General features: G+C 38.9%; 1 protein-coding gene across 10 annotated transcripts in view; it reads left to right on the forward strand.

Moving 5' to 3' along the window:
* The window catches only part of LCORL (ligand dependent nuclear receptor corepressor like), a 220,203-nt gene that overhangs the window by 113,520 nt on the left and 82,177 nt on the right, over window positions 1-24,506 (forward strand). For 8 of the 10 annotated variants that reach the window (XM_075066568.1, XM_075066566.1, XM_075066567.1 and 5 more), the window contains exons 3-5: window positions 406-485; window positions 732-861; window positions 15,532-15,786. In XM_075066568.1, coding sequence (XP_074922669.1) covers window positions 406-485; window positions 732-861; window positions 15,532-15,786 — 465 coding nt within the window. Of the gene's footprint in view, window positions 1-405; window positions 486-731; window positions 862-15,531; window positions 15,787-17,574; window positions 17,756-24,506 lie in introns of those variants that run through there. The other 2 variants (XM_075066573.1, XM_075066570.1) reach the window with 2 other exon arrangements.

Genomic DNA, 24,506 nt, shown 5'->3' on the forward strand with positions numbered 1-24,506 from the left:
TTGCTTTAACATTCAAATCTTTTATTATTGAAAGGAAGAATATTAACCAGGGCTTTCAAATTAATATGCTGCTTTTGGAAAGAGTCATAGGTTTTTAAAATATGACTGAGATAGCCACAAGAGAGAGCCAAAGTGGCCACTAGGTTTTACCTTTTTTTTTTTTTTTTAAAGAATAACACCCCCAAACTCCATGTCAGCTTTGATCGTAAGCCAAATATTCTGATGTGGGAAGTCAAACTCAAAGCCTTCTGATCTGGCGGGTAGAATACTACCAACTAAATCATACTAATAAATACATGTTAGAATAGACATTTTAACTTTGTAATTGATCACGCTTTGTTCCTTGTTAAACAATCTCTATTTGCTCATCTTTAAGTAAAACATTTTAATTGTTTTTCTTTTAAGACTGTGAGCCAGAAGAGCTGACTGATTGGTCTATGGATGAAAAATGTTCCTTTTGTAACTTACACAAAGAAACAGTCAGTGTAAGTATGAACGTGATATAAATTGTTGAAACAGATTTTTTTTCCCCCCCCAAATATTGGGTCCAAAAATAGAGCCTGGAGAATGAAATTTCCCATATGGATTCACACTGTTTGTTTTGGCTGGGGCATAGGGAGGAATGTTAAGTTGGCAGAAATCTTTTTTATTTATGCCATTTATTCATGTCCTGGGTTCTAGAAACAAGCTATAATTGTTATTGAGATCTGTTGCCATCTTACATTTTCTAGGATCGTACCCCAATTATTGGTTCTTCACAGTCAACACCAAGAGAGGAACTGTCATCTCAGGGCCAGTCCAACACTGATAAGATTGAATGCCAAGCAGAAAATTACCTAAATGCACTCTTTCGAAAGAAAGGTAATAGAAGCATGTCTTTCACATTAAATTATGCAGTAAAAGTTTTGAATAATCACATAATTTAGGGATATTTTTTCAATCCCAGATTGCTTTTATTACTCCAGTTTTGAGTATGAGCGTTTTTTTTTCTTGTCTTCATTCTTTCCTTTCTCTCTGTCTCCCCTTCCTTCCTTCCTTGTTTTAGGACCCGCAGGTGCAGTGCTCCTTACCTCTCCTCTCCTGCAGTTGCTATTCCTCCAATTGCATTCTGATCCTGAATTTTGCCTTTCCCATTATACATTCTTCTCCCTTCGCTCCCTGGATTCTTGAAGCATTTATACATTTTCTTTTCCAAAGCTGTTTTTCCTATTTTAACAAGAAAATGCTTTTTTAAAGGGGGGACTTGGATATCTCAAGGGATTAGTAATGGGATGTACTTCTTCTTATCTCATAGTTGCTACTCTAAATCCGTCCAAGTTAATGATTGAAACCTGTTATTTGATAGCATTCAATAACTCCACATTTTCACTTCCTTGACTGCTGTCACTGATTTGACCCTGGTAATTTCATGGTGTATGTAGTGTGGATGACAAGTCAGTTTGGATCTCGATGCTGCTAACTCAGGAATAAACTAGTCACCTGCTAGAAGGGTTACACAACTCATTTTCTCCCTTGAATTTGATGATAAATATTTGCAAGAGTTCAGTTTCTGCCTGGTAGTTTTGACTTAATACTCTTCTTGGACCTACTAGACTAATTGGACAACAGAGCACCAGTCATAAGCGTGCTGTGTTCTCTATGACATGCATATATGTGTCTGAGCTACATTCTTTGTATCTGTTCTGCCTATTGTGTTTCAAACAGAGCAGCGACTAACCCAGGTGCTGGAAAAAGAACTGCTTCCTTTAGCTCTCTGTTACTCCATGTGTGTGGGTGGAAGTAGGAGTGGCACTTCACTCTCTTCTAAGCAACTAGAAAGAGAAGAGAATGGTGTTTCACTCTTTCCCAAAGAAAATGAAAAAGGAAGAATGGCTGTCTTTTCTTCCTTTACCAGGCTGCAGGATGGAGAAGATATGGAGTATCTCCTTGAAATCAAGGAGGCTGGATCCTTTGTCTGCATTGATAGGACTTTTTGATCTGTGTATTCAGCATAGGCTTACTTTAAAGACTTGACATCTGAGAAGCTAGGGGATTTCAGTCCTGCTTTTTTTCTTGGCTTCATTTGAGTCCAGGTCAGTCTTATCTCACTTTTGAGTGAATAGAAAGCTCAGCTGTGGTGTCACCTCAGTACACCTGAGAATCATCTGTTACAGATTAATCAGGGCTCTGCTCCATGGCCTGTCCTTGGTGGGATTCCTCCTGCTGCTTCTGAGTTAAGCTTGGGATTTGGTCTCTGCGTTCAGTTTCCACTTATTCTGCTTCTTGGGGTGGTATCTGGAAAAGTTTCTCCCCATAGAGCTACTCTATACCTTGGGGAGGCTCATTACATGTGGTCTCTTACATTGAGAGCAAAGACAGAATTTTTAAAGACATCATGAAGGTACTTCAGTAGATCTTGAGGCATCCTACAGTGTCATAAATCCATCTGCTAGATATGTGCTTATGGCATTGGTTTTTCTACAGGTATTCATGGTTGAAAAATTCTGTTTTATGTATAGAAGCTCAGTCAAATATTGATTTAGGTAGTTAAGGAAATTTAGGAGGACATTTCAGAAAAGTCAGAGATGACATAGTATCTGTTTTCTACTAAGCAACAGATCTGAAAGTTAGCTAGATTCTGCCCAGTTCTTCCTTCTCTCTCCCTTTTGGGGTCATCTTGAACTAATTTTTATAAGCTTGGCTTTCATTATCCCAGTGTTAGGTCCCAGAGGCTATGAAACAGAGGTGCTTTCTTCAGTTAGATGACATACCAAAAGCTACCCACTCCCTTCCCCAGTCTTAGAGAAGCTGCTATGGGGAAGTGGTGACATGGCTAGGAAAAAGAAATATGAAAAAAATCTAAAGTGTCTTTAAAAATCCTTTTCCTCTCATGCTGACCCGCAAATAGCAAAATGCATGTATCAGACTAGCATAATTATTGCATGATATTACTACAGGGCAGAGTTAATATCTTTGGATATTTTTAAGTTTAACCTTAACTCTGAATTTCCAAGGTTTTGATTAGTTTTGAAATAATTACAACATCCAACTATGTTTGTTTTATTAAAATACTGAGATGTACCCTCAAACATAATTCCATCTTAATGCAGTTTTTGTTTGGAAATACACAAAATGCTCAGGCCCAAATTTTCAAAGTAAGTACAAATATTCATCTAAATTCCTATTTAATTTTCTAAATAAGAATGGCCTGATTTTCAGAGGTATGGAGCCCCAGCAGCTCCCATTGAAATCCATAGGACTTGAAGAGGTCCTCCTCAGCACGTTACAGAATCAGACCTCTCTGCAAGAGATGATGGAAAGCTGGAGACAATTGCAGTAGAGGTTAAGAAGTGGAGTCACAAGCAGCGCAGGGAGCAGTACAGTCAGGGTGATTTGAATCATTCCAAGCAGCCATAAGCTAAGACAGGCACCATCAATTGCAGTTTTCTTCTACAACAAAATGATCTTTCCTGCAAGCTATTCAAGTCTTTCCGTGCTTCCCAAACCCTTATTCTCTAGCTGCTAAAACTCTCCATCTCCTGACCTCCCCTGACTTGATTTCCACGGTGAATTTTGTTGTGTTTGGACCCCCTCCAATACTGTGTGTAGTTGTGGTCATCCCAGGAAAGATGAATTCAAACTGGAATAGGTGTAGAGAAGTGCTATGAGGATGATCAGGGAATGGAGACGCCTGTCTTACGAGATAAAACTAAAAATGCTCAGCATGGTCAGCCTGAATAACTGAAGGCTGAGAGAGGAGATATGAGTGCTCTCTCTAAATACATTGGGAATAAAAGCCAGGGAGGAAGAAGAGCTATTTTAGCTGAAGGAAAACCATTGGCACAGGAACAAATGGATATAAATTGGCCATGAATACATGTAGGCTGAACATTAGAAGGCTTCTAACCATCAGAGGAGCGAGGTTCTGGAACAGTGTTCCAATGGGAATAGTGGGGCCAAACAACCTAACTAGGTTTCAGGTGGAGCTTGATAAGTTTAAGAATGGGATTATGTGGTGGGGTTCCCTGTGATAGCAGGGGACTGGATTTGATGAACCAGGAGGTGCCTTTCAGTCTTACGTTCCTCATCCCTACTCTTCGCTTGCCTATAGAGATTATTTCAGACTCACAGAGGTATTCTTGTCTTAGCAAAATTTAATTGTGCTGCCTCTAAAGTTCTTTCAGCTCCTGCTGGCCTGTGGGAGTGGATTCTGATCTTGCAGAAGTTAGTGCACTAACCACAAAACAAGGTTGACTATTAGATAGTCCTGTGATTATTCAAATAATTAAGACACTTTTTAAAATACTCTTAAAATTAGAGTGAAAGTGATTTGTATTACGTTAACTACAGTCTTCTAATTCCAAACTTAATGTATTCAAAGGCCAATTTATATCCATTTGTCCTTGTTGCCAACATATCCTTTAGCTAAATAGCTATCCTGCCTCCCTGGTGTTTACTTGTGTTACTTGCAGGATTTTTGGAGGTTTCTATTACATTTGATCCAGTAGCAACTGTTCACTTTCTTATATTAATCATTTTTGAACAACTCTCCTTATATCTTTCAAAATCTAGTATTAAAATTGAGGAATTGGGCCAAAGTAGAGCTGAAAACTAAATGAGAAATCCACAAGTTTTGGTTAAAATCTCAGGTGAAACTCCAGAAGTCTGGGGAGAATGCTCAACAAATATTTGTAAAAATCCCTGTCGATTTTTGTTACTCTTTGTCATAATGTTCCATGTCCAGACCATCCTTTACCGCCTGAGCCAGGCCTTTGCATTCACCCAGCCTCTGGTCTTCAACATCTGGGCACTCCACCATACTAGTCCAACTATAGATATGTGCTAATCTAGTTAGAACATGCTCAGCCCTCCAGCCAAGCCCTGGTGCACAGTCCACCCCTTCGGGGGTTGCCAATGAGCACAAAAAGTAAGGAACACACATGAATTGTCCCATGGCTGTGGTAAAATTCTGTTCTTCTATGAGTAGTGTTCCTACAGGTGCTTCATTTCAGGTTCGTGTGCACCTTTGATCTGAGATGTTCGGTAGCAGTGCTCATTTGACCTGCCTATGCACTCCAGCCATCCTCTTCCCCATTATGGTAGATATATAGAGTTGCATGGGCAAAACACTTTGTTACTTCTCAACTTCCCTTTGGCCTGAGATGGAGTGCCTAGTATGACTCTTTCAAACTGAGTCCATAACTCAGCCTTTTCTGATAATTTAGTTTAGTTTACTTATTTTTATTGTTGTAACATATGTTTTATAGTTTGATAGTATCTTAACGTGTTTTCTTCCTTTAACACCCTTTTTTCCCCTCCTCTGGCCTTCCCTGGAAGGGCTATCTTCAGGAATAGTCTTTGCAGAAATATGCTGGGATTCAAATGCTGCTTTAGCCACCAGGAATCGATTTCCAGTTAGTGACGGATATTCCTGGTGTCTTCACTGTCTGGGAGACACCCATGTACCATCAAAGGGTAAAATCTGCTTATCTTTTAAAAGCAGGTCTCAAAAAAACAGGGAAATTAAATTTAGACTTCTTATGATGTAGCAATCCCTACATAATCTTTTGACTTTGTCATATTATGCAACTGGGGCATATGTACACCTCTACCCCGATATAGCATGGTCCTCAGGAGTCAAAAATCTTACCATGTTATATCGAACTTGCTTTGGCCTTGAGCATTTCCGTTATTAATGGCAAATCATTTTTGTTAGAACTAACATGGTATATGCAGTAAAGAAATCTGTTCTACAATTGTTAAATTGTATCTTCTTTAATTACAACAATGATTTCATAAGCTTACTTAGAAGATACAGAGTATTAAAAACGCAGATACTAAACACTGCTAAATGCAACCAGGTGGGCTGGGTTTCTTGATTCATCCATCGTTTGGTCTACATGTAATGCTTTGGAAAATTTCAAAATTCACATAAAATATAAGAAAACGCTTTTAATTAACATCCTTATAAATTGTTGTAAAAAAGGAATTTGGTATTTTAGCAAATAGGAGCATGGGCCACGTTGTCACTTAGCCAACTATGTTATACATAGATTAAGTAATATGAACTGTTAACTATTAAATACTGTAGTTTGAAAACATTTTGGAGATGGGAGTCTTTACTTATATAAAAGGTTAAAATGAAGCTAAAAAAGGTAAAGTAATCAAGTTCTAGAGACATTGATAAATTGGTAAATACCTTTTTTTAGTGTGCAGGATACTTTCTTATTTAAGATGCACCCCTTAATTTTTTTTTATTTTTAAAATGATGAAGCCATCCACTGCTAGCTTTAAATTCGTTACCTTGATGTGCAGAAGTGTCCTCACCCAAGCATCTAAAATCGAGATCCTTCTTCAGTTTCTCCTCTTGTTTCCTTATAATGTCACCGGAAATTGGGGTGTTCTTGGGCAAGCCATGTAAATACTGCTCTATCTAGTTGGTTATCCTGGGCAGTTTTTAGGTGCTTCACTTTCATCCAGTTCAACTAGCATTGATTGTAATCTATCCTCATCTTTGATTCACCTTCTTAATGTTGCTTCTCCCACGCCTAGTTCTTTTGAGACCTTTGCGTGGCTCATTCCTGATTTCATTCTGTCCAAAGCTTCCAATTGTTCTTTGACTGTCCATGCCTTTCATTTCCGTGGCTGTGAACTACTTGCCATCACGTCAATAGTATTTTAATATTAATGCTAACAATTTTTTAATTGTTTAGAAAATGTCAGCGCAGAGTTAATGTTTCTAAAATACAACTAGTGAGACAACTTAAGCTTAGTCTATACTGTACACAATTTAGAAACGAGATTAAAATAGGCAGAAGAGATGAGAACACCTAATGGGACTATGGACAGGCAACATACGTTTACCCCTGCATTCTCATTGTTGCACATTTGTTCCACCACTTCAATACATGCACATTTGTACAGACAATGTACTGTAGGTACGTAATTTGATACAAGCCATATTTTAAGAACTGAGGCGCTGAGCACGGATGGTTTTGTAACAACTTTAAACTGGCAAGGCGCAGCAGATTGGTCAACGACGAAGTTAGACTGAACTCTCCTTTTTGATAAATTAGTCATGGTTATAAATACGAAGGCCATTTTTATTATAACGGCTGTTGAAAAGTAGCTACCACTTCGCATATGGTTTTGTTGTGTGCAAAATGAATTTAAAAATTTTAAATGGTTTTAAAATATTAACAGATTTAAACTGTCAGTGTTATAACTTTAATTAAGGCTTGCAGACAAGACTGTTTTTTATTCAATGAAAATCTGAATGAAAGTTTAAAAATGCTGTAAAGGCGCTCAGCTTTGTATTTCGACTTTCCAAGGCAGGCTTGTAAAAACATACATACTGAATATGTACGCAGTAATTATTAAATGTATAAACTGGGTTTAAACAGAATAAAAGTATGTTGTAGACAAGACAGAAAACCGTTTTTGCTTTACTATGTTATATCCGAATTCGTGTTATATCAGATCGCATTATATCAGGATAGAGGTGTATTATAATTTGATTACTTCAACCTAGCGAGTCCTTTATTGAATTTATCTTTTTAAAATATTTTTCAGTATTCATCAGCATACATTTAAAAATTACATTTCAGTACCTAAGTGTATTTTTCGTAAGTAAATTTTTACTTGACAGAAGTATACAGTATGTGATTGAAAATCCTGTATAAATCCAAGATCACGTATTGTTTTCATTTGAATTTTTCTCAGTGACTGGTAGCACATTCAAGACTCCCAACACCTTACTTCAACCTGTCTTGAAGATCTGTGGGGCATTATATCTTCTCCAAAATACTTCTAATCAGTTCCCTGCAGTATGATATTTGAAAAGAAATTCTATGTTTCTCATTCTTTTCCCCCAAACAAGTCTTTCTGCTCAATGTGATTCCTCCACCATATGAAAAGTTAAAGAAATATGATCTGTTTGGAAAGAATAGTAGTATAGTGCGCACACTCTGTATATTTCAGTAACACTGATGTGGCCAGATTACCACCAGATTTAGATGTGGTATCTCACTAGGTCAGGGTTGAGTTGGGTACATAAATGAACAAAGGAGGAGCACATAGGGAGTAAGAGATGCACATTGTTACCAAGGAAGTTGCTGATATTTTTTTAATCTGGTCCAGACTAATGAAATTTATGTTTTTTAAAGATTTTTCACCAGGATTTGCGAGGGGTGATGTTTTCAGGGGTGTAAATACAGAATTTCACACAGCTCTGATCTTGAACCCAGTCTTTCAAAGTTATTATCAAGAACTTTGTGGCCTGAATCTCACTTAACCTTTTAGCTGCAGAGCTTTTACATAAGTTATATTATTTATAAGAAAAATCTGGCCCTGATGATGTGAAACCAAAGTAGCATCTACTGGTGAGCAAAGTGATTAGCACATAAGGGCTTATTTTTAGGCTCTGTGTTGGTATTTCAGTTAAATATATACACCCATACACACAAGTATGTGCTTGTTTAGCATTGAGTCCCCAGAGTTCTTTAAAGAATTGTGGAAAAACAAATATAAAGCAGTCCTATGTTTAGGTATAAAGATAACAATAAAATATGAAATTGAAAGTACTGTTCGTATTTAAGTCATGTGCAATCTTGAATCATGCTCTGCCTCTTCCACTCACACTCACATTCTCCCTATATTAGCTTCTTACAGTAAATAAGTTTAAATCTGTAAATTTAGAGTAACTGGCAGTTGAAGATCTGGGATGATTTTAATGGAGTTTTCCCATAGGGCATCTAAAATTGGAAAATGTTCAGAAGGGATTTTTTTTTTAAAAGCCTAATATTTGAGAGAAAGTTTTGATGGGAAATTTGAATCTTAGACTCATAGACTTTAAGGTCAGAAGGGACCATTATGATCATCTAGTCTGACCTCCTGCACAATGCAGGCCACAGAGTCTCACCCATCCACTTCAATAACAAACCTCTAACCTATTTCTGAGTTACTGAGGTCCTCAAATTGTGGTTTGAAGACCTCAAGCTGCAGAGAATCCTCCAGCAAGTGACCCGTGCCCCATGCGGCAGAGAAAGGCGAAAAACCTTCAGGGCCTCTGTCAATTTGCCCTGGAGGAAAATTCCTTCCCTACCCCAAATATGGCGATCAGTTAAATCCTGAGCATGTGGGCAAGACTCACCAGCCAGGACCCAGGAAAGAATTCTCTGTAGTAACTCAGATTCCATCCCATCTAACATCCCAGCACAGACCACTGGGCATACTTATCTGCTGATAATCAAAGATCAGTTGCCAGATTAATTGCCAAAATTAGGCTATCTCATCATACCATCCCCTCCATAAACTTATCAAGCTTAGTTTTAAAGCCAGATATGTCTTTTGCCCCCACTACTGCCGTTGGAAGGCTGTTCCAGAACTTCTCGGCTCTAATAGTTAGAAACCTTTGTCTAATTTCAAGTCTAAACTTCCTAGTGTCCAGTTTATATGTTCAGTGTTCAGACCGAGTGAAAAGATGACTTATCCAATTACTAGCTTTGCAAGTTCAACCTGTGTTCTAACAGTCAGTGTGTGATTTACACATGATCAGCAGTAAAGATTCTGAAATTGGAAAGAAACAGCAATTTTGTGGATACAGAGAGAATATTGCTGTATAGCTTACTCTTCCACTATTATGTTAGCTCAGCAACTTTGATAGTAATTGTGTTTCAATAAAGATGCCAGATGGGCAGATTTCTCATTCCTGGGTTTTGTGCTCCCTGTCATAATAACGTAAGGTGAACTCCCTAAGTTCTGTAGTTTTTGTGGTTCCTAAAGGCAAAGAGAGTATGTTTGGATGCAAGCCACCTCACCTTCTCGTCTCCACTGGTGGCTGCATATTACCCAGGAATCTGTAGTTCTTTTCTAGTCAGCTCTTTCTTGACTGCATTCATCAAAGGAATTTTGTTCTCTCGTCACTGCTCCAGGTGTTCGCCTGCTCAGTGTGGATCATACTTCAGTTATCTTTTTGTGTTTGTTAAATTTTTGACTGTAAAATTTTTCAGTAGCTCTTTTCTTGCTCTTAGTTTGGGAACTTCAGTTTCATAGGTAGGCATTTATTTCTATTAGATGCTTTGGTGCTTTAATTTCTCCGTTTTGTCCTTGCTTTAGCGTTTTCACATTAATATCTGTTGTTTCATCACTTTGACATTTGTTGCCTTGCTGCTGCTTCACCTTTTTTCACCTTATTTTCTCCAAAGCTTCCTTAAATCTTTTTGGCTCCGGTCTGCATTTCAGAGTTCACTAAATCCCAAAGCTACTTGCATTGAGTAGTATTTTTTCTGTTTTTTCAAAATATCATCCACTGTCTTTACCCTTAAGGAGCTAGAGAGATCACTTAATGGAGTCAATGTCCATGAGGCAGAAAAATATCAGTAATAGAGAAATATGTTTGCTGTGCCCTGTGCCAGGGTGGTAGATTAAGGCATCATAGGGATTGCCTTCAAGTCTTCCTCAGACTGACAGAGTTTATCTGAAGAGAAATTCTCAAACCGTAAGTCTGAGTTGTCTTCAGCTGCTGATGTTAAAAATCTGTGTCAGCACCACTGACATGCCCTGCACTTCATGCTGAGTCCCTAATAACCTTGAGGTCTTTGCGCCTGAAAATTGGTGGTACTGAGCTCCTGCTCATTGGATAAGGTATTGCCTCTGAATAAGAAGCATTGGCAGGAGGCTAGAGATAGCCAGCTGACCTCTTGTGCTTCACTGATGAAGCTCCCAGCTCCAGGCAGCTTTACATTCAGATATCCATGGTTTCCTTTTGTTTCCAGGACTTGAGGTTGAGATGGAGCTAGGAATCATGAGTGGCAGTATTTGGCTCCTTCAGATGTTCGAGTACTGCTTTCAGTGGTTCCCTCTAATGCTGTACCATGAATTGTCAGATTTCTTGGTGCAACCTGAACTTATTTTTGTACTATTTTGGCATCTCTGGTGTCAGTGCTCTTTGTGCAGTGTGTTGATGCATCCCAGTGTGGTGTTGACACTTCAGACCAAACCATCATATTACCTGCTCAGTTCTTTAGCATTTGGGTGGGGCAGGATGGTGTAATTATTATCTGGATTCTGAAGAACTGGAGAACTCATCTGATAGCAAATACATACCAGCATGGAGAAGCAGCAGGATAGTGACTTCATAACAGGACTTCTAGCACACTCTTAAAAAACTGTCTCAGTAGGCTAAATGTTGAGATAGGGCGAGTCCAGGAATTTTCAAGGACTTTGATACGTGGGCCAGAAACCCAAGTCCAGCAGGGCTGCATTTTCCTCGCTATCTGTCTTACAGCTGCTGGTGATGGAAATGTGACAGGCAACTTACACCACTGCTCCATTTTTGGAGACAGTTGTGGAAAAGTATATCTTTCAAATGAGTGACACTAGTCATGTGTTCCTCCCTTCCTACAAGAACCTGGTGACCAAAGCAACTATAGTAAGAGCAAAAGCCAGTCAAACACATGACACCAGGCCCCAGAAACCTCGGGTTCAGAGATGGAATTAATATGGACAAGAAAATTATAAATCGGCAGGTGTAGCCTTTTTGTATTGTGGTCTATTGGGTCTTCAAAGCCAATGTGCAGGTCATGCTTTGGAGAAATGTGTCTGTCCTGGTGGAGTCCTTTCACAAAGGCAAATGCCAGAATTGCATCATTTTCAGACAGTTATTGATGTGGATAATAGTAAGTAGCCTAAGTTAAAGGAATGGATGACTGTACGCTTGCTTCATGGCTAGCTGCTAAATAGGTACTGAATAGAATCTCTTACAGGAACGGGTGAGGACTCCTATAGAGAAGGTAAGAGTTGAAGGCAACCCTGTTTTTTCTGTATTTTGTGGTCGCATCCATTGGGCCTTCTCACAAGGGAAGGAGGGGAAAAGGAGAGCAGTGCCCCCATTGAAGATGCAACTTGGGAGCTTGTTATCCCCAATGGCCACTGGTTGCCTGATTCTCCTTTCAATTGGGAGTGCACATGTTCCCCTTTTTGGACAGATGCCTGGTCAAAGACACAATTTAAATAATTCCATCTCACTACTGGGTAGTTTGAGTAGTTTATGATGCTCCCTAGTGGCTTCAGTTCCTCAGCAAACAATGAGAGAATGTACGAGCCCTGCTAGACATGGCTCAGCTGAATGCTTTTTTTTGGCTCAGGGCAGGATCCCAGACAGCCCCAATTCGAGAAAGCATAAGCAGTGGAACAGCTCAGACCATGCTGTGAATATTGGATCTCATGGCTGCAACTGTGTTATTAGTACCCTGGACAGTTCCCATATGAAGCAAGTTCATTTGATCCCAAGATCCCACTGAAGTATGCATCGCAGGGACTCTTGCATCACATTTGGGTGACATGATCCTAGTGACAGTCTAGCAACCTATTACCAGTTAGGAACTGACTTGCAAATACTTCTCTTCCAAATTGTAATGAACAATGGATACAGCCAACCTGTGCTGCTGAGCCCACATTCAGGGACTCCATATTTAGGAAGTTGGTCTCTCACGAAACAACAGTTGCACATTATTCTTGTGAAGAGGAGTGTGGTCCTGCACACATTAGGCACTTTCAGAGATCTGCTCGCTATGAAGGTAGTGCTGATTCAAATGCACTTTGATCACCACATTCTATATGCACAGGTAGGACAATAGTGGATCATGTCTTGATATTGAGAAGCCCTGAAGGTGTGGGAATAGTGGGTGCAGCCCCACCAACATTTCTGGTCGCCATGTGCCTGGCAGGAAAGCAGAACACAGTCACAAACTGACTCAATCTTGGATATCTGCTCACAAGTCAGAATGATGGATCTCATTTTCCTCCAGTGTGGATACTCCTTGCTACTGACCTGAACAAGAAGCTATTGTTTTCTGCCCACGGCACTGATAAGATAACCTCTCCTAACTTTTTTTTTTTAATTCTGTCAACTTTCATAATTCGAGGGGTAAGCTAACTTCTGACTAGAGAGGATTTGGAAGAATTGCCTTCTGTGGACAGGTTATTATGTAATTGCCCATTATTCTTCCTAACTTTTCAAGGTTTTCTCCTCAACCATGAGGGTTAGAAATCTATTGGTTTTTAAAATGAAAACTGAGATTCTCATGTATTCAGATAACTCTGGTTCCTGGAATTTAAAGAAAAAACACCAAATATCACAAGAATCTCAAAATCATGAAAGTTGGAAAAATTGCATTGTCATTTTAATAAAGAGAAGGGGGTAAACTGAGCCAGAAATAAAATGCAATAACTAAATCTTGTTGGAAAGTGCTAAGCAAATGTTTCTGGTATTTAAGAGACAGGATATTGGACTAGACGGACCAGTGGTTTGATTTGATATGTTAGTTCCTGTGTTCCTAAGAGACTGTGGTGGCAAGTGTGCCTTGTCCATCCACTTGGGAAGGATGTTCCTCTATGCCTTTCCACCAGTACCTCTGGTAGTTAAAATCCTGTCAAACTCAAGAGACAGATGTTCAGTGATCCTAATAGCCGTTGCTGGCCCTGAGAAGTGTGGTCTCAAGAGTTGCAGATTGCTAAAGCTGTTTCCATCAGGTTTAGTCTGGCTTTGGGTGATTACTCTGGACCAGGATACCATACTCCATCCCAACTTCACAGCCCTCACTGATGTTTTTTAGTAGACTTCATCAGCATACTGTCTCTTAGCAGGAGAACTGTGTCATACTGGCCTCTTTGAAACCATTTGTTAGAGGACTTAAAATTTGTGAGAGGTAAAAGTTCAATGATGTAGTAGGCCCATGTTGAATCCTTTAAATTCCTCAGTCTCCACTAATTAAATCTGCTTAATCTTCTGTCTGAGAATAATTTAAATACCACAGTAACTGCATCCAGCTTCATTTGGCAGACTTTGCAGCTTCTCAAGATCCTGGTTGAAAGGTAAACCAGTTTCTCTGCATCCCTTATTGTAAGTTTTTGAGAGGCTTGACACTACTGAAATCCCCGTCAAAAGGTCATGCTGTAATAGGATAGTGATATGGCCTTGACGAAGCCGATGAAAGTTCTGTGAGCTCAAAAAAGGGCAGTGGTTAGATTCCTGGGTCTCATGTGCCACTTGTGTTGCTGGAGGGGGAGGAGGATGATGCCCTAGCTAACTACGGCTGCCTTTAGGGACCAAAAGTCTTAGAGCTTGGGGAGTGGTGTCTGTCTTGTGCTACAATGCACAAGTGAGAATTCTGCCAAAATTGTATCTTCAGAGAAGCAGAATTACAATATAAGTAATCCTGCCTTATAAGGTTCCCCGCACTTTTTACAATGACGCTTGGGCTGCTGTACAGCAATATTGCTAGAATATTTAAAGCTCAATTAAAACATATACTGAAACTAAGGTTATTAACCATAGAAACGTCTTTTTTTGTCAAAATAAAATGTGATTCAGACGTGTAAGGGTTCATTGTTGAATGGGATATGGAGATTTAGCCATTCAACTCCGTTGGCATATCGGTGAGAGTAGATCCCACATATTGCATTGAAAACTCATCTTAAGTCAGCACAAGTAAAAACTATAAGGGAGTAATGATCTGTTTCGATGATCTTTCTAACTATTCTTATTCAGTGCTAAATTTTTTTGCTTTGTTGATTTGGCAGACCTTTTATATTACAGCAGAAGGTGGGATTTTACTTTACTTTGGTGTTTCTCAAACTGGTCTATGACAAAGTTGCTAGTGATCTGACGAGACCCGGCTAGTCACGTGATGCTATCTCTTCCTTTTTCCAGCTAGTTAGCTGCATTAAAAGATGGCTAAAATATGTTACACACTTTCCTAATACTACTTTTCTGTGTTGGAAAAAATTAAGCAATCGCTGGTTTTGCCATAGGGATGTTATGTGAACACAAATTAAAGGAGATATGGCCTTGTAATTGAAAATGGGAAAGGAAATCTAAGACAATAGTTTTTCTATTAGAACATGGTACATACCATGAAAAAGTTTGAGAAATCAAATATTAGTTTATTACAGAACTACAATTTGTATGGGAAATTTCTAATGACATCTTACCAACTTGGCCTGGCAATCCTGAATTGACAATGTGGCCAATGAAAATTAACTTAATGTGTAAGTGAAACAGCTCTTTGTCAAACTTAATCCTTGTTTTTCTGAGAATGTGTCAGAATTTTCCAGTCAGTACTAAGGATTAATTATCTGTAAAACTACATTCTTAAAATAATATTTTGTTTGCTGTAGTAAAAGTTCATTCTGAAAGTAACATTACACTGTGACTTACAGCTTTATTTAATTCACTTGCACTATTTTTGTTTAAACACTTTTTACATGTGAAACCACAGACCTAGAAGTCTACAAGACAAATTTCAGCTCAGTATATTTTAAAAATCAAAGGGCTAGATTCTGGTACCGTTACTTACATTAAGTAGTACCTTACTTCCCAGGTAATCTCGTTGATTTCCATAGAATTATACATGGAGTAAGGTAGAGAGGGATTCAAAATCTGGGCCAAAATTATTAAATGTCTTGAGTAAGTATTTTACCATTATTAAAAGAAAGATAATTGTTCATTTATATTAATGCATGTGTTCCATGTGTTTTTTTTTCCCCCAGATCTTCCTCAGAACTGTGATCCTAACATTCCCCTAGTTGCTCAGGAATTAATGAAAAAGATGATCCGTCAGTTTGCAATTGAATACATTTCAAAAAGTAGCAAAATTCAAGAGAATAGAAATGGTTCATCATTTGAACCAAGTCTGGTATGTAAAAATATCCAAATGAACCAAACGGAAAACTCCCTTCAGGAAGAACAGGATAGCCCTCTAGACCTCACTGTGAATAGAACTCAAGAACAGAAAACTCAGCAAGGTAAATCTTTTGTGTCTGTTTCTTTAATATACTGCTGTTTTGAAATTGTTTTCATGTAGAATTATCTTATTATCCAAATCTGAACAATCAAAAATAATCACTATTTTTAAATGTTTGTCTATCCAAAGTAGCATTCAGTACATTAAAATAAATTCTATTGAAGATTATTAAAATCCATGTACAAAAAAATCAGTTATTTCATGATTGATTTTTCTGTATTTTTTCCACATTAACAAATATTTCTCTAAACAGCCACAGAAATCTCATGGGAAAACTTTGAAAAAATTATTTAAAAAAACTTTTTTGTTTATGTGCCATATTTCCCTAAAAGCTAAATATCCCCACTCCTGGATCCATGCACTCAGTGACTGGTGGCAATTCAGCAACCTTTGGAACACTAAAGCTCTTAAACCACCTCACCAATGGGCAGCAGAAACCTGTTAAAGTGTGATCTACTGCTTGCTTCCATCATTTACTTTTTGCACCGTTAACAGGATGGAAGTACATATTACACCTATTTGATTGCTAAGAAAGCGAGGAGACCAGTTTATGATGACTTTATTGAAGAAATGAGTTTTAAGAAGTGTGAATGGGAGGGAGAGAAGATACTGGTGCATAAATAGATGGTATTCCAAGCATAGAGGGCAGTATGAAAGGAGGCACAAAGTCCGAACAGGAAAAGGTGAAGGGAAAAGTAAAGATAGAAGTTTCGTAGACGTGTATGAGGAAATTTTAAATGGATTCTGTATATGTAGGGATGAGATATTGCAGAACCTTGAAAGTAAGGACAACAAACTTGAATTTGTGTTTGTGTGTGTGTGTGTGTGGATTGTTGTATGTTTTTTATGTTTTTATTTTTTAGGATGCTAATAAAGGAAATTCGGTGGAATGATGGCATAATGATGGGAGGCGGTGGGATTTTGAGTAGTTTGAAGGAGGCAGGAGATAGACAAGATGTTAGGATTGGTAATAAGTTCTTTTTGGATATTTGGCTCTTTATGTTCGAGCTGGCTGTGGAACATTAAGGAAATATCAGAGACAACTGAAGTTTCATGACTGGAGACCACCATGATATAGATATACAATTAACTATTTTATCAATCCCAGCCCTTTGTCTGGCTCTCTTCATTTTTTCCTGCCTAATTTATCGTATCTCTTCTTCCATTTTTACCTCCTTCTGTCCTCACAACCTTTTTCTGTTGGTATTTTTATTTTTTGGGGGAAGGGGGATGCTGATATAACTTTACAATTTAATAAGTTAACCTTTTCTCTCAGCATTGCAGTTTTAGTTTGTTTTTATAGACTTGTTAGGTTACCTTTATAGAAACAGTGGAAGAAGAGATCTGGGATATACTTTTTTGCCTCTATCTGACTCTAGGTACTGTTTTCCTTCTAGTACAGTATAGTAAGAGCGGCTGTTTTAGGCTGAAGCTCTCAGTAAAAACTCAGTATTTTGTTGAGAGATGGGGGGTTGGAGATATGAAGAGGGTGAATATAGTACCGCTGCCCAAAGATGGTGGCACTAGTCAGAGTAGTTCCGTTGGGTCTCCAGGCCTGAATTTAGTCCAGCAGCAGTTCTGAGGGAAAGGTTGATGATTCTGCCATGTCATTTGCAACTCTGAGATTAGGGTCCCCTTGTGCATATGCATTAAGATACAGTCTTTAATTATAGAATCATCATCATCATACTGTTTTTTCCACATGGATGCACCTCCTCTCACTACCTATGCTCTGCTCCTCACCCTGTGTTCCATTCAAAATGCATTGTTCATTTCTCCTGGGCACTAGCAACCAGAAGCATTGAGAGCACAGGAGAGGCAGACTCCCTCCTCTCATTTCCTATGCCAAACATCACGGTGGCCTCTGATTGCTGGGCAGAGCAATTGCAGGGAAAATCCTTCTCGCCACCTGCAGCCCTGGTGCAAGCCCAGTACAGACAGAATCTTCATTGACTGTTTCTACCAAACTTCAGGTCTCAAGTGAGTATGTGAACTGCAAGGTTTCTTTTTTGTTTTGTTTTGCTTGTTTTTTTGAAGGCTTATAATTTGCCCAGATTTGGGTGTTTTTTTTCATGAGGGCAGCAAAAGGCATATTCCTGATACCAAGGCAGCACCACCTTATCCCATATCCTCCAGTTTCACATCCCTGCTCTAAAGCATGGAGATGCTAGTGTCTTAGTGAAATGTTTATAAGAATTTTTCAAGATGGGCAAAACAACATAATTCTTTCCAGCCTTATTATGAGAAACAACTTAACCTTTTTTGTGAAATATTCTAAAAACATTCAGCCATCCAGCATTGAAAATTCAGCCCAAATGGTTGAAGTTCAGCAAAGTTAAATGAAAGCAACTAATAGAAAGTGTTAGGCAATTTTAACTTTTGGCATTGCTACCGGTTCTGCCTGTAATATAGTATGCACTTGCTCCAGGGAACTGTGCCAGGTATTGTGGGATAGATTCAACAATCTGTAGGCCCTGCAACACTTGCAGGCACTGTTATATGAGGATGGTCACACGGTGTACACCTGAAGCAGGATGATCAATAAGGATAGATTGTACTTTTGCTTCAGGTGTAATTTTTTAGTATAAATGCAGCCATAACGGACAACTAGGAGAGCTGGGAATTGCCATGTTTGTCACAGAGGAGAATCACAAGGTCCTCCCCCAGTTGCTTTATCAAAGGAAGAGATTCAGAAGTAGACTCTGTGGAATCACAATACTGGAAGAATATGCCTGTCAAGGCTGAATCTCCACTCTGTCACCTTGAGTACAGAAGGTGGTGGCCGCCACTCCAGGTTTGTATTAAACTCCCAAGGTAGCAGCTTTTCTCTGACCTTGGCTTGGTAAATGCTGCCACCACCCAAATGCAAAAAAAAACCCTGGACTCAGGATGGAGCACTTGGGAATTTCTCCCTGTGGGGTACCCTCAAGCCCTTTTCCCCTTCCCCCTCTGGGGAAGAGCTGGGAAAGAAAACAAAGGAAATTAACTGTCGCTACCAGCTAATCAAACAACATGCACAAACCTCTTAGAACACCAACAATCCAGGCCTGTTCTTAAAAAAGGTAAATTTTATTAAAAACAAATAGGAAGAAAATACATCTGGAACTTAGGCTTTTGCTAGATTTTAAAAGAGCAATTCCAAAAATTAAGCACTCAAAATAGCTTTCTTTGGGGTTAGCTTAAAGGTTACAAGGAAACAAAAGCATCTGGGGTTAGCACAAAGGAGTTCACAAGCCTTAAAAAATAAACAGAAATAAACCTAATCGCATTTTTCTAAACATTCCTAATTTACTAGATAGGATCTGATGGTTTTCATATCTGGTTCAAACTTTACACAGCATTCCTGCTTCCTGTCTCTTCAGCCTAGAGAGAGCAACAGACCAAGGGAATGTTTATTTCCCAATTTTAAAAAGTTCTTGCCTTCCTATTGGCTCTTTTTGTCAGGTGGCCACTTTTTTTTCTTTACCTGGGGGACTTTTTAACCCTTTACAGGTAAAGCAAGTAGAGAACAGCTACCAAGAGGGATTTTACAGCTAACTGGCTGTCTGGGTGTCCATGAAAGGGAGCTTACCCCACCCACACACTTCATTTATCTCACACACTCCAAATCACAGATGGTGCTGGCCAGCTTGGTTCAGGTCAGGTTCACACCGGCTGGGATTTCTTCCTGGAGGTTTAGGAAACAGAGTTAATAAGATGCATACACCTCCAATTTTATTAATAATTATGTGAAGATCTAAACAGTACTTTTTATATTTCAAGGACTGCACTAACTTAGAATGCAGGGACATTTTTACCTGGCTGATTGTCGGAAACCTTCCCTGGACAGTGCATCAGACACTTTGTTAGAGGCTCCTGAAATGTGTTGTATTGTAAAATTAAAGTCTTGAAGAGCTAAACTCCACAGAAGAAGTTTTTTGTTAGTCTCTTTTACTATGTGAAGCCACTTCAGCGCAGCATGGTCAGTCTGCAAGTGGAACCGCCATTCCCAAATACATGGGTATAGCTTCTCCAGAGCATACACAATGGAGTAACATTCTTTTTCTGAGACTGACCAGTGGCTTTCCTTCTCGGAACGTTTTTTGCTGAGAAACACGACAGGATGGAATTGTTGATCTAGTCCTTCCTGAATTAAAACTACTCCCACACCATGCTCAGACACATCTGTGGTTACGATAAATAGTTGGTTGAAGTCCGGGGCCCTCAGTGCAGGATCAGATGTAAGGGCCGCCTTAAGCTGGTTAAAGGCTTTTTGACACTTCTCAATCCACTGAACTGCATTTGGTTGTGTTTTCCTGGTCAGGTCTGTCACTGGGGTGATAGTTTGGCTGTAGTTTGGTACAAATTGTCGGTAACACCCAGCCAAGCCCAAGAAGGATTGGACCTGCTTCTTTGATTTAGGGATAGGCCAATTTTGGATAGCATTTACCTTTGCCTATAGGGGTTGAATGTACCTTGACCCACCTGGTGTCCAAGGTACATTACTCTGTTTAGGCCTATTTGACACTTTTTGGCCTTAATGGTTAATCCTGCCTCCCTTATGCGCTGGAAGACCACTTGGAGATGTTCCAGGTGTTCTGTCCATGGATCTGAGAATATAACCACATTGTTGAGGTAGGCGACTGCAGGTTCCCCAAAGCCAGCCAGAAGGTTATGTACCAATCTCTGGAAGATGGCGGGTCAATTTCGCAGTCCAAAAGGGAGCGCATTAAATTCATATGGCTGTACATTAGTGATCAAGAGTGATCATTTTTGGCTGGGTCATCTGGCGGCACTTTCCAGAACCCCTTAGTTAAGTCTAAGGTGGAGATGAACTGGGCACGTCCCAGTTTCTCCCAATAGCTCATCTGTGCATGGCATTGGATAGTTTTCTAGGCATGTTACAGCATTTAGTTTACAGTAGTCCACACACAAGTGGATTTCCCCATCTGGTTTGGGAACCAGAACCACTAGAGAGGCCCATGCACTCAGAGGGGCAGATTACACACATCTGTAACATGTCCTTGAACTCCCTTTCTATTGTGGTTGTAGCTTGAGGAGCCATCTGGTAGGGTTGGGCTCTAATTGGGCAAGCATCACCTGTGTCAATGGAGTGGTCCGCCCATTCTATCCATCCTGGGGTGGCTGAAAACACTGGCGTGAAGCTGGTGCACAGCTCACTTTTTTCTTTCTTTACCTGAGGGACTTTTTAACCCTTTACAAGTAAAGCAAGTAGAGAACAGTTACCAAGAGGGATTTTACAACTAACTGGCTGGCTGGGTGTCCATCAAAGGGTGCTACACCCCCCACACACTTCATTTATCACAATGCCCCTCAGCTTCTTGACTGTTAAACTGGACTGGACTGTTGAAAAATACTGGTCTGACAGGAAAGGGCCAGGATGATACATGTGGCACCAAACTGGTGACCCAGGCTTTGATTCCCAGATGTGGTAAGACGACACTGCTTGCTATTTTTATACAGCTATGACCTTTTCTCTGGTCTTAATGCTTCCTCCAAAACCAGCAGCATTAAATCTCACAATGACAAAGGCTAACACCATTAATAAACATCATAACCTAATGCTTGATGTCTACAGCATCCTAAGCATTTGTCAGATTTTACTTTTACAATATGGTCTGGAGTTTGGATGTCCACTAATTCAGTAATTTCACCCTTGTGTATTATGCTGAATTCAGATAACTCCAGACTTTGCAGTTTGCTCACATGTCAAGAGATTTTTAAAAGACATGAATGTTATTGAAACCTCCAGAAATTAAGATATTTCTCATATAGATGCTCAAGCTGGTACTCTATTCTTTAACCAAAAAAAAAATTGAACCATTCCAAGAGGTGGTATTCTACTTCCTGTTCTTCAGAGTGGCCTTTCTCATGCCTTTTGTTTCTGTCAGGGCAATGCCCAAACTTGGAGAACTATTATAAAATAACAATACTTTACATTCCATCAACAGAAGATAGTACTCTGTGTTCTATCCAATTTCTTCCCAAAAGTCAACATTGAGATTTACTATTTCCAAAACACTGATCTGCTATTATTTTGCCAAACCCATGACTTCTAGAAGTCAGTTTCATAACAGTCATGCTCTGCTTGAAGATCAGAGAGATACAAGTGCTAGCTATAGCTTAATTAAGCCATGATTTAAACTATATATAGAGTTATTACTCTTATTTACTTATAAAAGATCCTGAGTTTTTCCCTTAAATTATTAATTAGATTTTCCAGAAATATCCATGCATCCAGGTCATTAATCCATCCCTTCGAGATTGCAGAGATTGTCCTACTGCATCAAGCATCTCCTAGTTCAGTGGCAAAAAATGTTCACTGATGACAAAATCAATGAAAAGAAAAAGCCTGTGAACTGGGAATTCTGATAGCCTTCAGGACCACTTGGAAATAGTTTAATTTTCCTCCAGAATTTGCTCCTCTGTCTGCATGTTCACAGTATAAGGCATAGAGATGCAGTCTCCATTTTTTTTACTTTTTATATTGCTCATTGTTGTCTCTATTTACTGTGTGTACTGAACAAGTAAAGTATATAGTTAGACCAAGAATACAGTCTGTAAAGGTTAAGGTTAGGGAATATAAGTCTATCTGCCAAGATGCTGATAATGGATTCATCCGCTGTCGGATGGGGAGCTCATCTGTCTTGATGGAGCTGCCCTTTGAACCTTTGGCATCCTGTTCTTTATACCTCATGCCTATGAAGACCATCTACTTTGATATATTTTCAAAGTATTTGAATGAGGACCTCCTTTTGGTTAAATCCCTGGCTCTGCTAACTGTAGCCTGCAGCGTTCTTAAATTCATAGATTCTAAAGCTGGAAGGGAACCAGAGTGATCATCCAGTCTGACCTCCTGTATAATAATAGGGTATGCTACTCCCCCAAAATAATTCATAGAGCATATCTTTTAGGAAAACATCCACTCTTGATTTAAAATTGACACTGACAGAGAATCCACCACAACCTTTGGTAAATTTTTCCAGTGGTTTATTTATCATTTAAAAATTTGTACCTTATTTCTAGCTTTGTCTAGCTTCAAACTCCAGCCATGAGATCATTTTATATCTTTCTCTGTGAAATTGAAGAGCCCATTATTACATACTGGTTCCTCATATACATACTGTAATCAGGTCATCCCTTAACTGTCTCTTTTTGTTAAGCTAAATAGATTGAGCTCCTTGTATCTATCAGTATAAGGCATGTTTTCTAATCCTTTAATCATTCTCATGGCTCTTCTCTGAATCATCTTCAGTTTATCAACTTCCATCTTGAATAGTGGACACCAGAACTGGACACAGTACTCCAGCAGCAGTCGCACTAGTGCCAAATAGTTAGGTGAAATAATGTCTCTACTCTTACTTGAGATTCTCCTGTTTATGCACTCCAGGATTACATTAGCCCTCTTTGGCCACAGCATTGCACTGGAAGCTCATGTGCAACTGATCATCCTCCATGATGCCCAAATTTTTTTGAGTCGCTTTTTCCCAGGATAGAGTCCCCCATCCTGTAAGTATGGCTTACATTCTTTTCTCTAATGTATATGTTTAGATTCAGACACATTAAAATGTACTATTTGCTTGCACCTACTTTACCAAGTGGTCTATATTGCACTGTACTAGTGACCTATACTCTTTGTTATTCACCGCTCTCCCTCAAATTCTTCTGTCATCTGCAAACTTTATCAGTGATGATTTATATTTTTTCCCAGTTGTTGAAAATGTTAAATAGTGTAGGGCTAAGAACTAATCTCTGAGGGACTCTGCCGGAAACACACCAACTCAGTGATGATTCCCCATTTACAGGTACATTTTGAGACCTGTCAGTTAAACAGCTTTTAATCCATTTATAATGTATTGGGTTAATTTTATATCTTTCTAGTTTTTAATCAAAATGTCATGCTGTACTAAGTTAACCACCTTACAGAAGTGTGAGTGTGTTACATTGACACTATGAACTTTATCAAGCAAACTCATAATCTCATGAAGAAAATAACAGGTTAGTTTGACAGGATCTGTTTTCCATAAACCCATTTTGATTGGCATTAATTATATTACCTCCTTTAATTCTTTATTAATCAAGCCCTGTATCAGTTGCTCCATCATCTTGCCCATGATGATTGTCAGATAGGCAGGCCCCTAATTACCTGAGTCATCCTCTTTACCCTTCTTAAATATGTGGCACAACATTAGCTTTCTTCCAGTTTTCTGAAACTTCCCTGGTTTTCCAAGACGTATTGAAAATCAGCATTATTGGTTCAGCAAGCTCTTAGCCAGCCCTTTTGAAACTCTTTGTTGCATATTATCCAAACTTGCTGTTTTAAAACTGTCTGACTTTAGTAGCTGCTGTTGAACATTCTCCTAAGATACTAGTGGAATGGAAAGAGTGTTATCATTTGATATGACTAAAACATCTGTTTTTTTTCCAAATACAAAAGAGAAGTATTTACTAAACACTTCTGTTTTTTCTGCATTATTATCGATAATTCTACCATTTCCATCTAGTAGTGGATCAATATATCAAAAAATACACAAAATATATTGTAACGACAGAAGAGGTAGTACTGGTGGAGGCGTGGTGCTATATGTGAAAGAAAGCGTAGAGTCAAATGAAATAAAAATCTTAAAATGAACCAAACTGTACCATACTATCTATCTATGGATAGTAATTCCCTGCTTGAATAATAAGAATATAGCAGTAGGGATATACTACTGACCACCT

The sequence above is a fragment of the Chelonoidis abingdonii genome, chromosome 5 (genome assembly GCF_003597395.2).
Source record: "Chelonoidis abingdonii isolate Lonesome George chromosome 5, CheloAbing_2.0, whole genome shotgun sequence".
NCBI lineage: Eukaryota > Metazoa > Chordata > Testudines > Testudinidae > Chelonoidis > Chelonoidis abingdonii.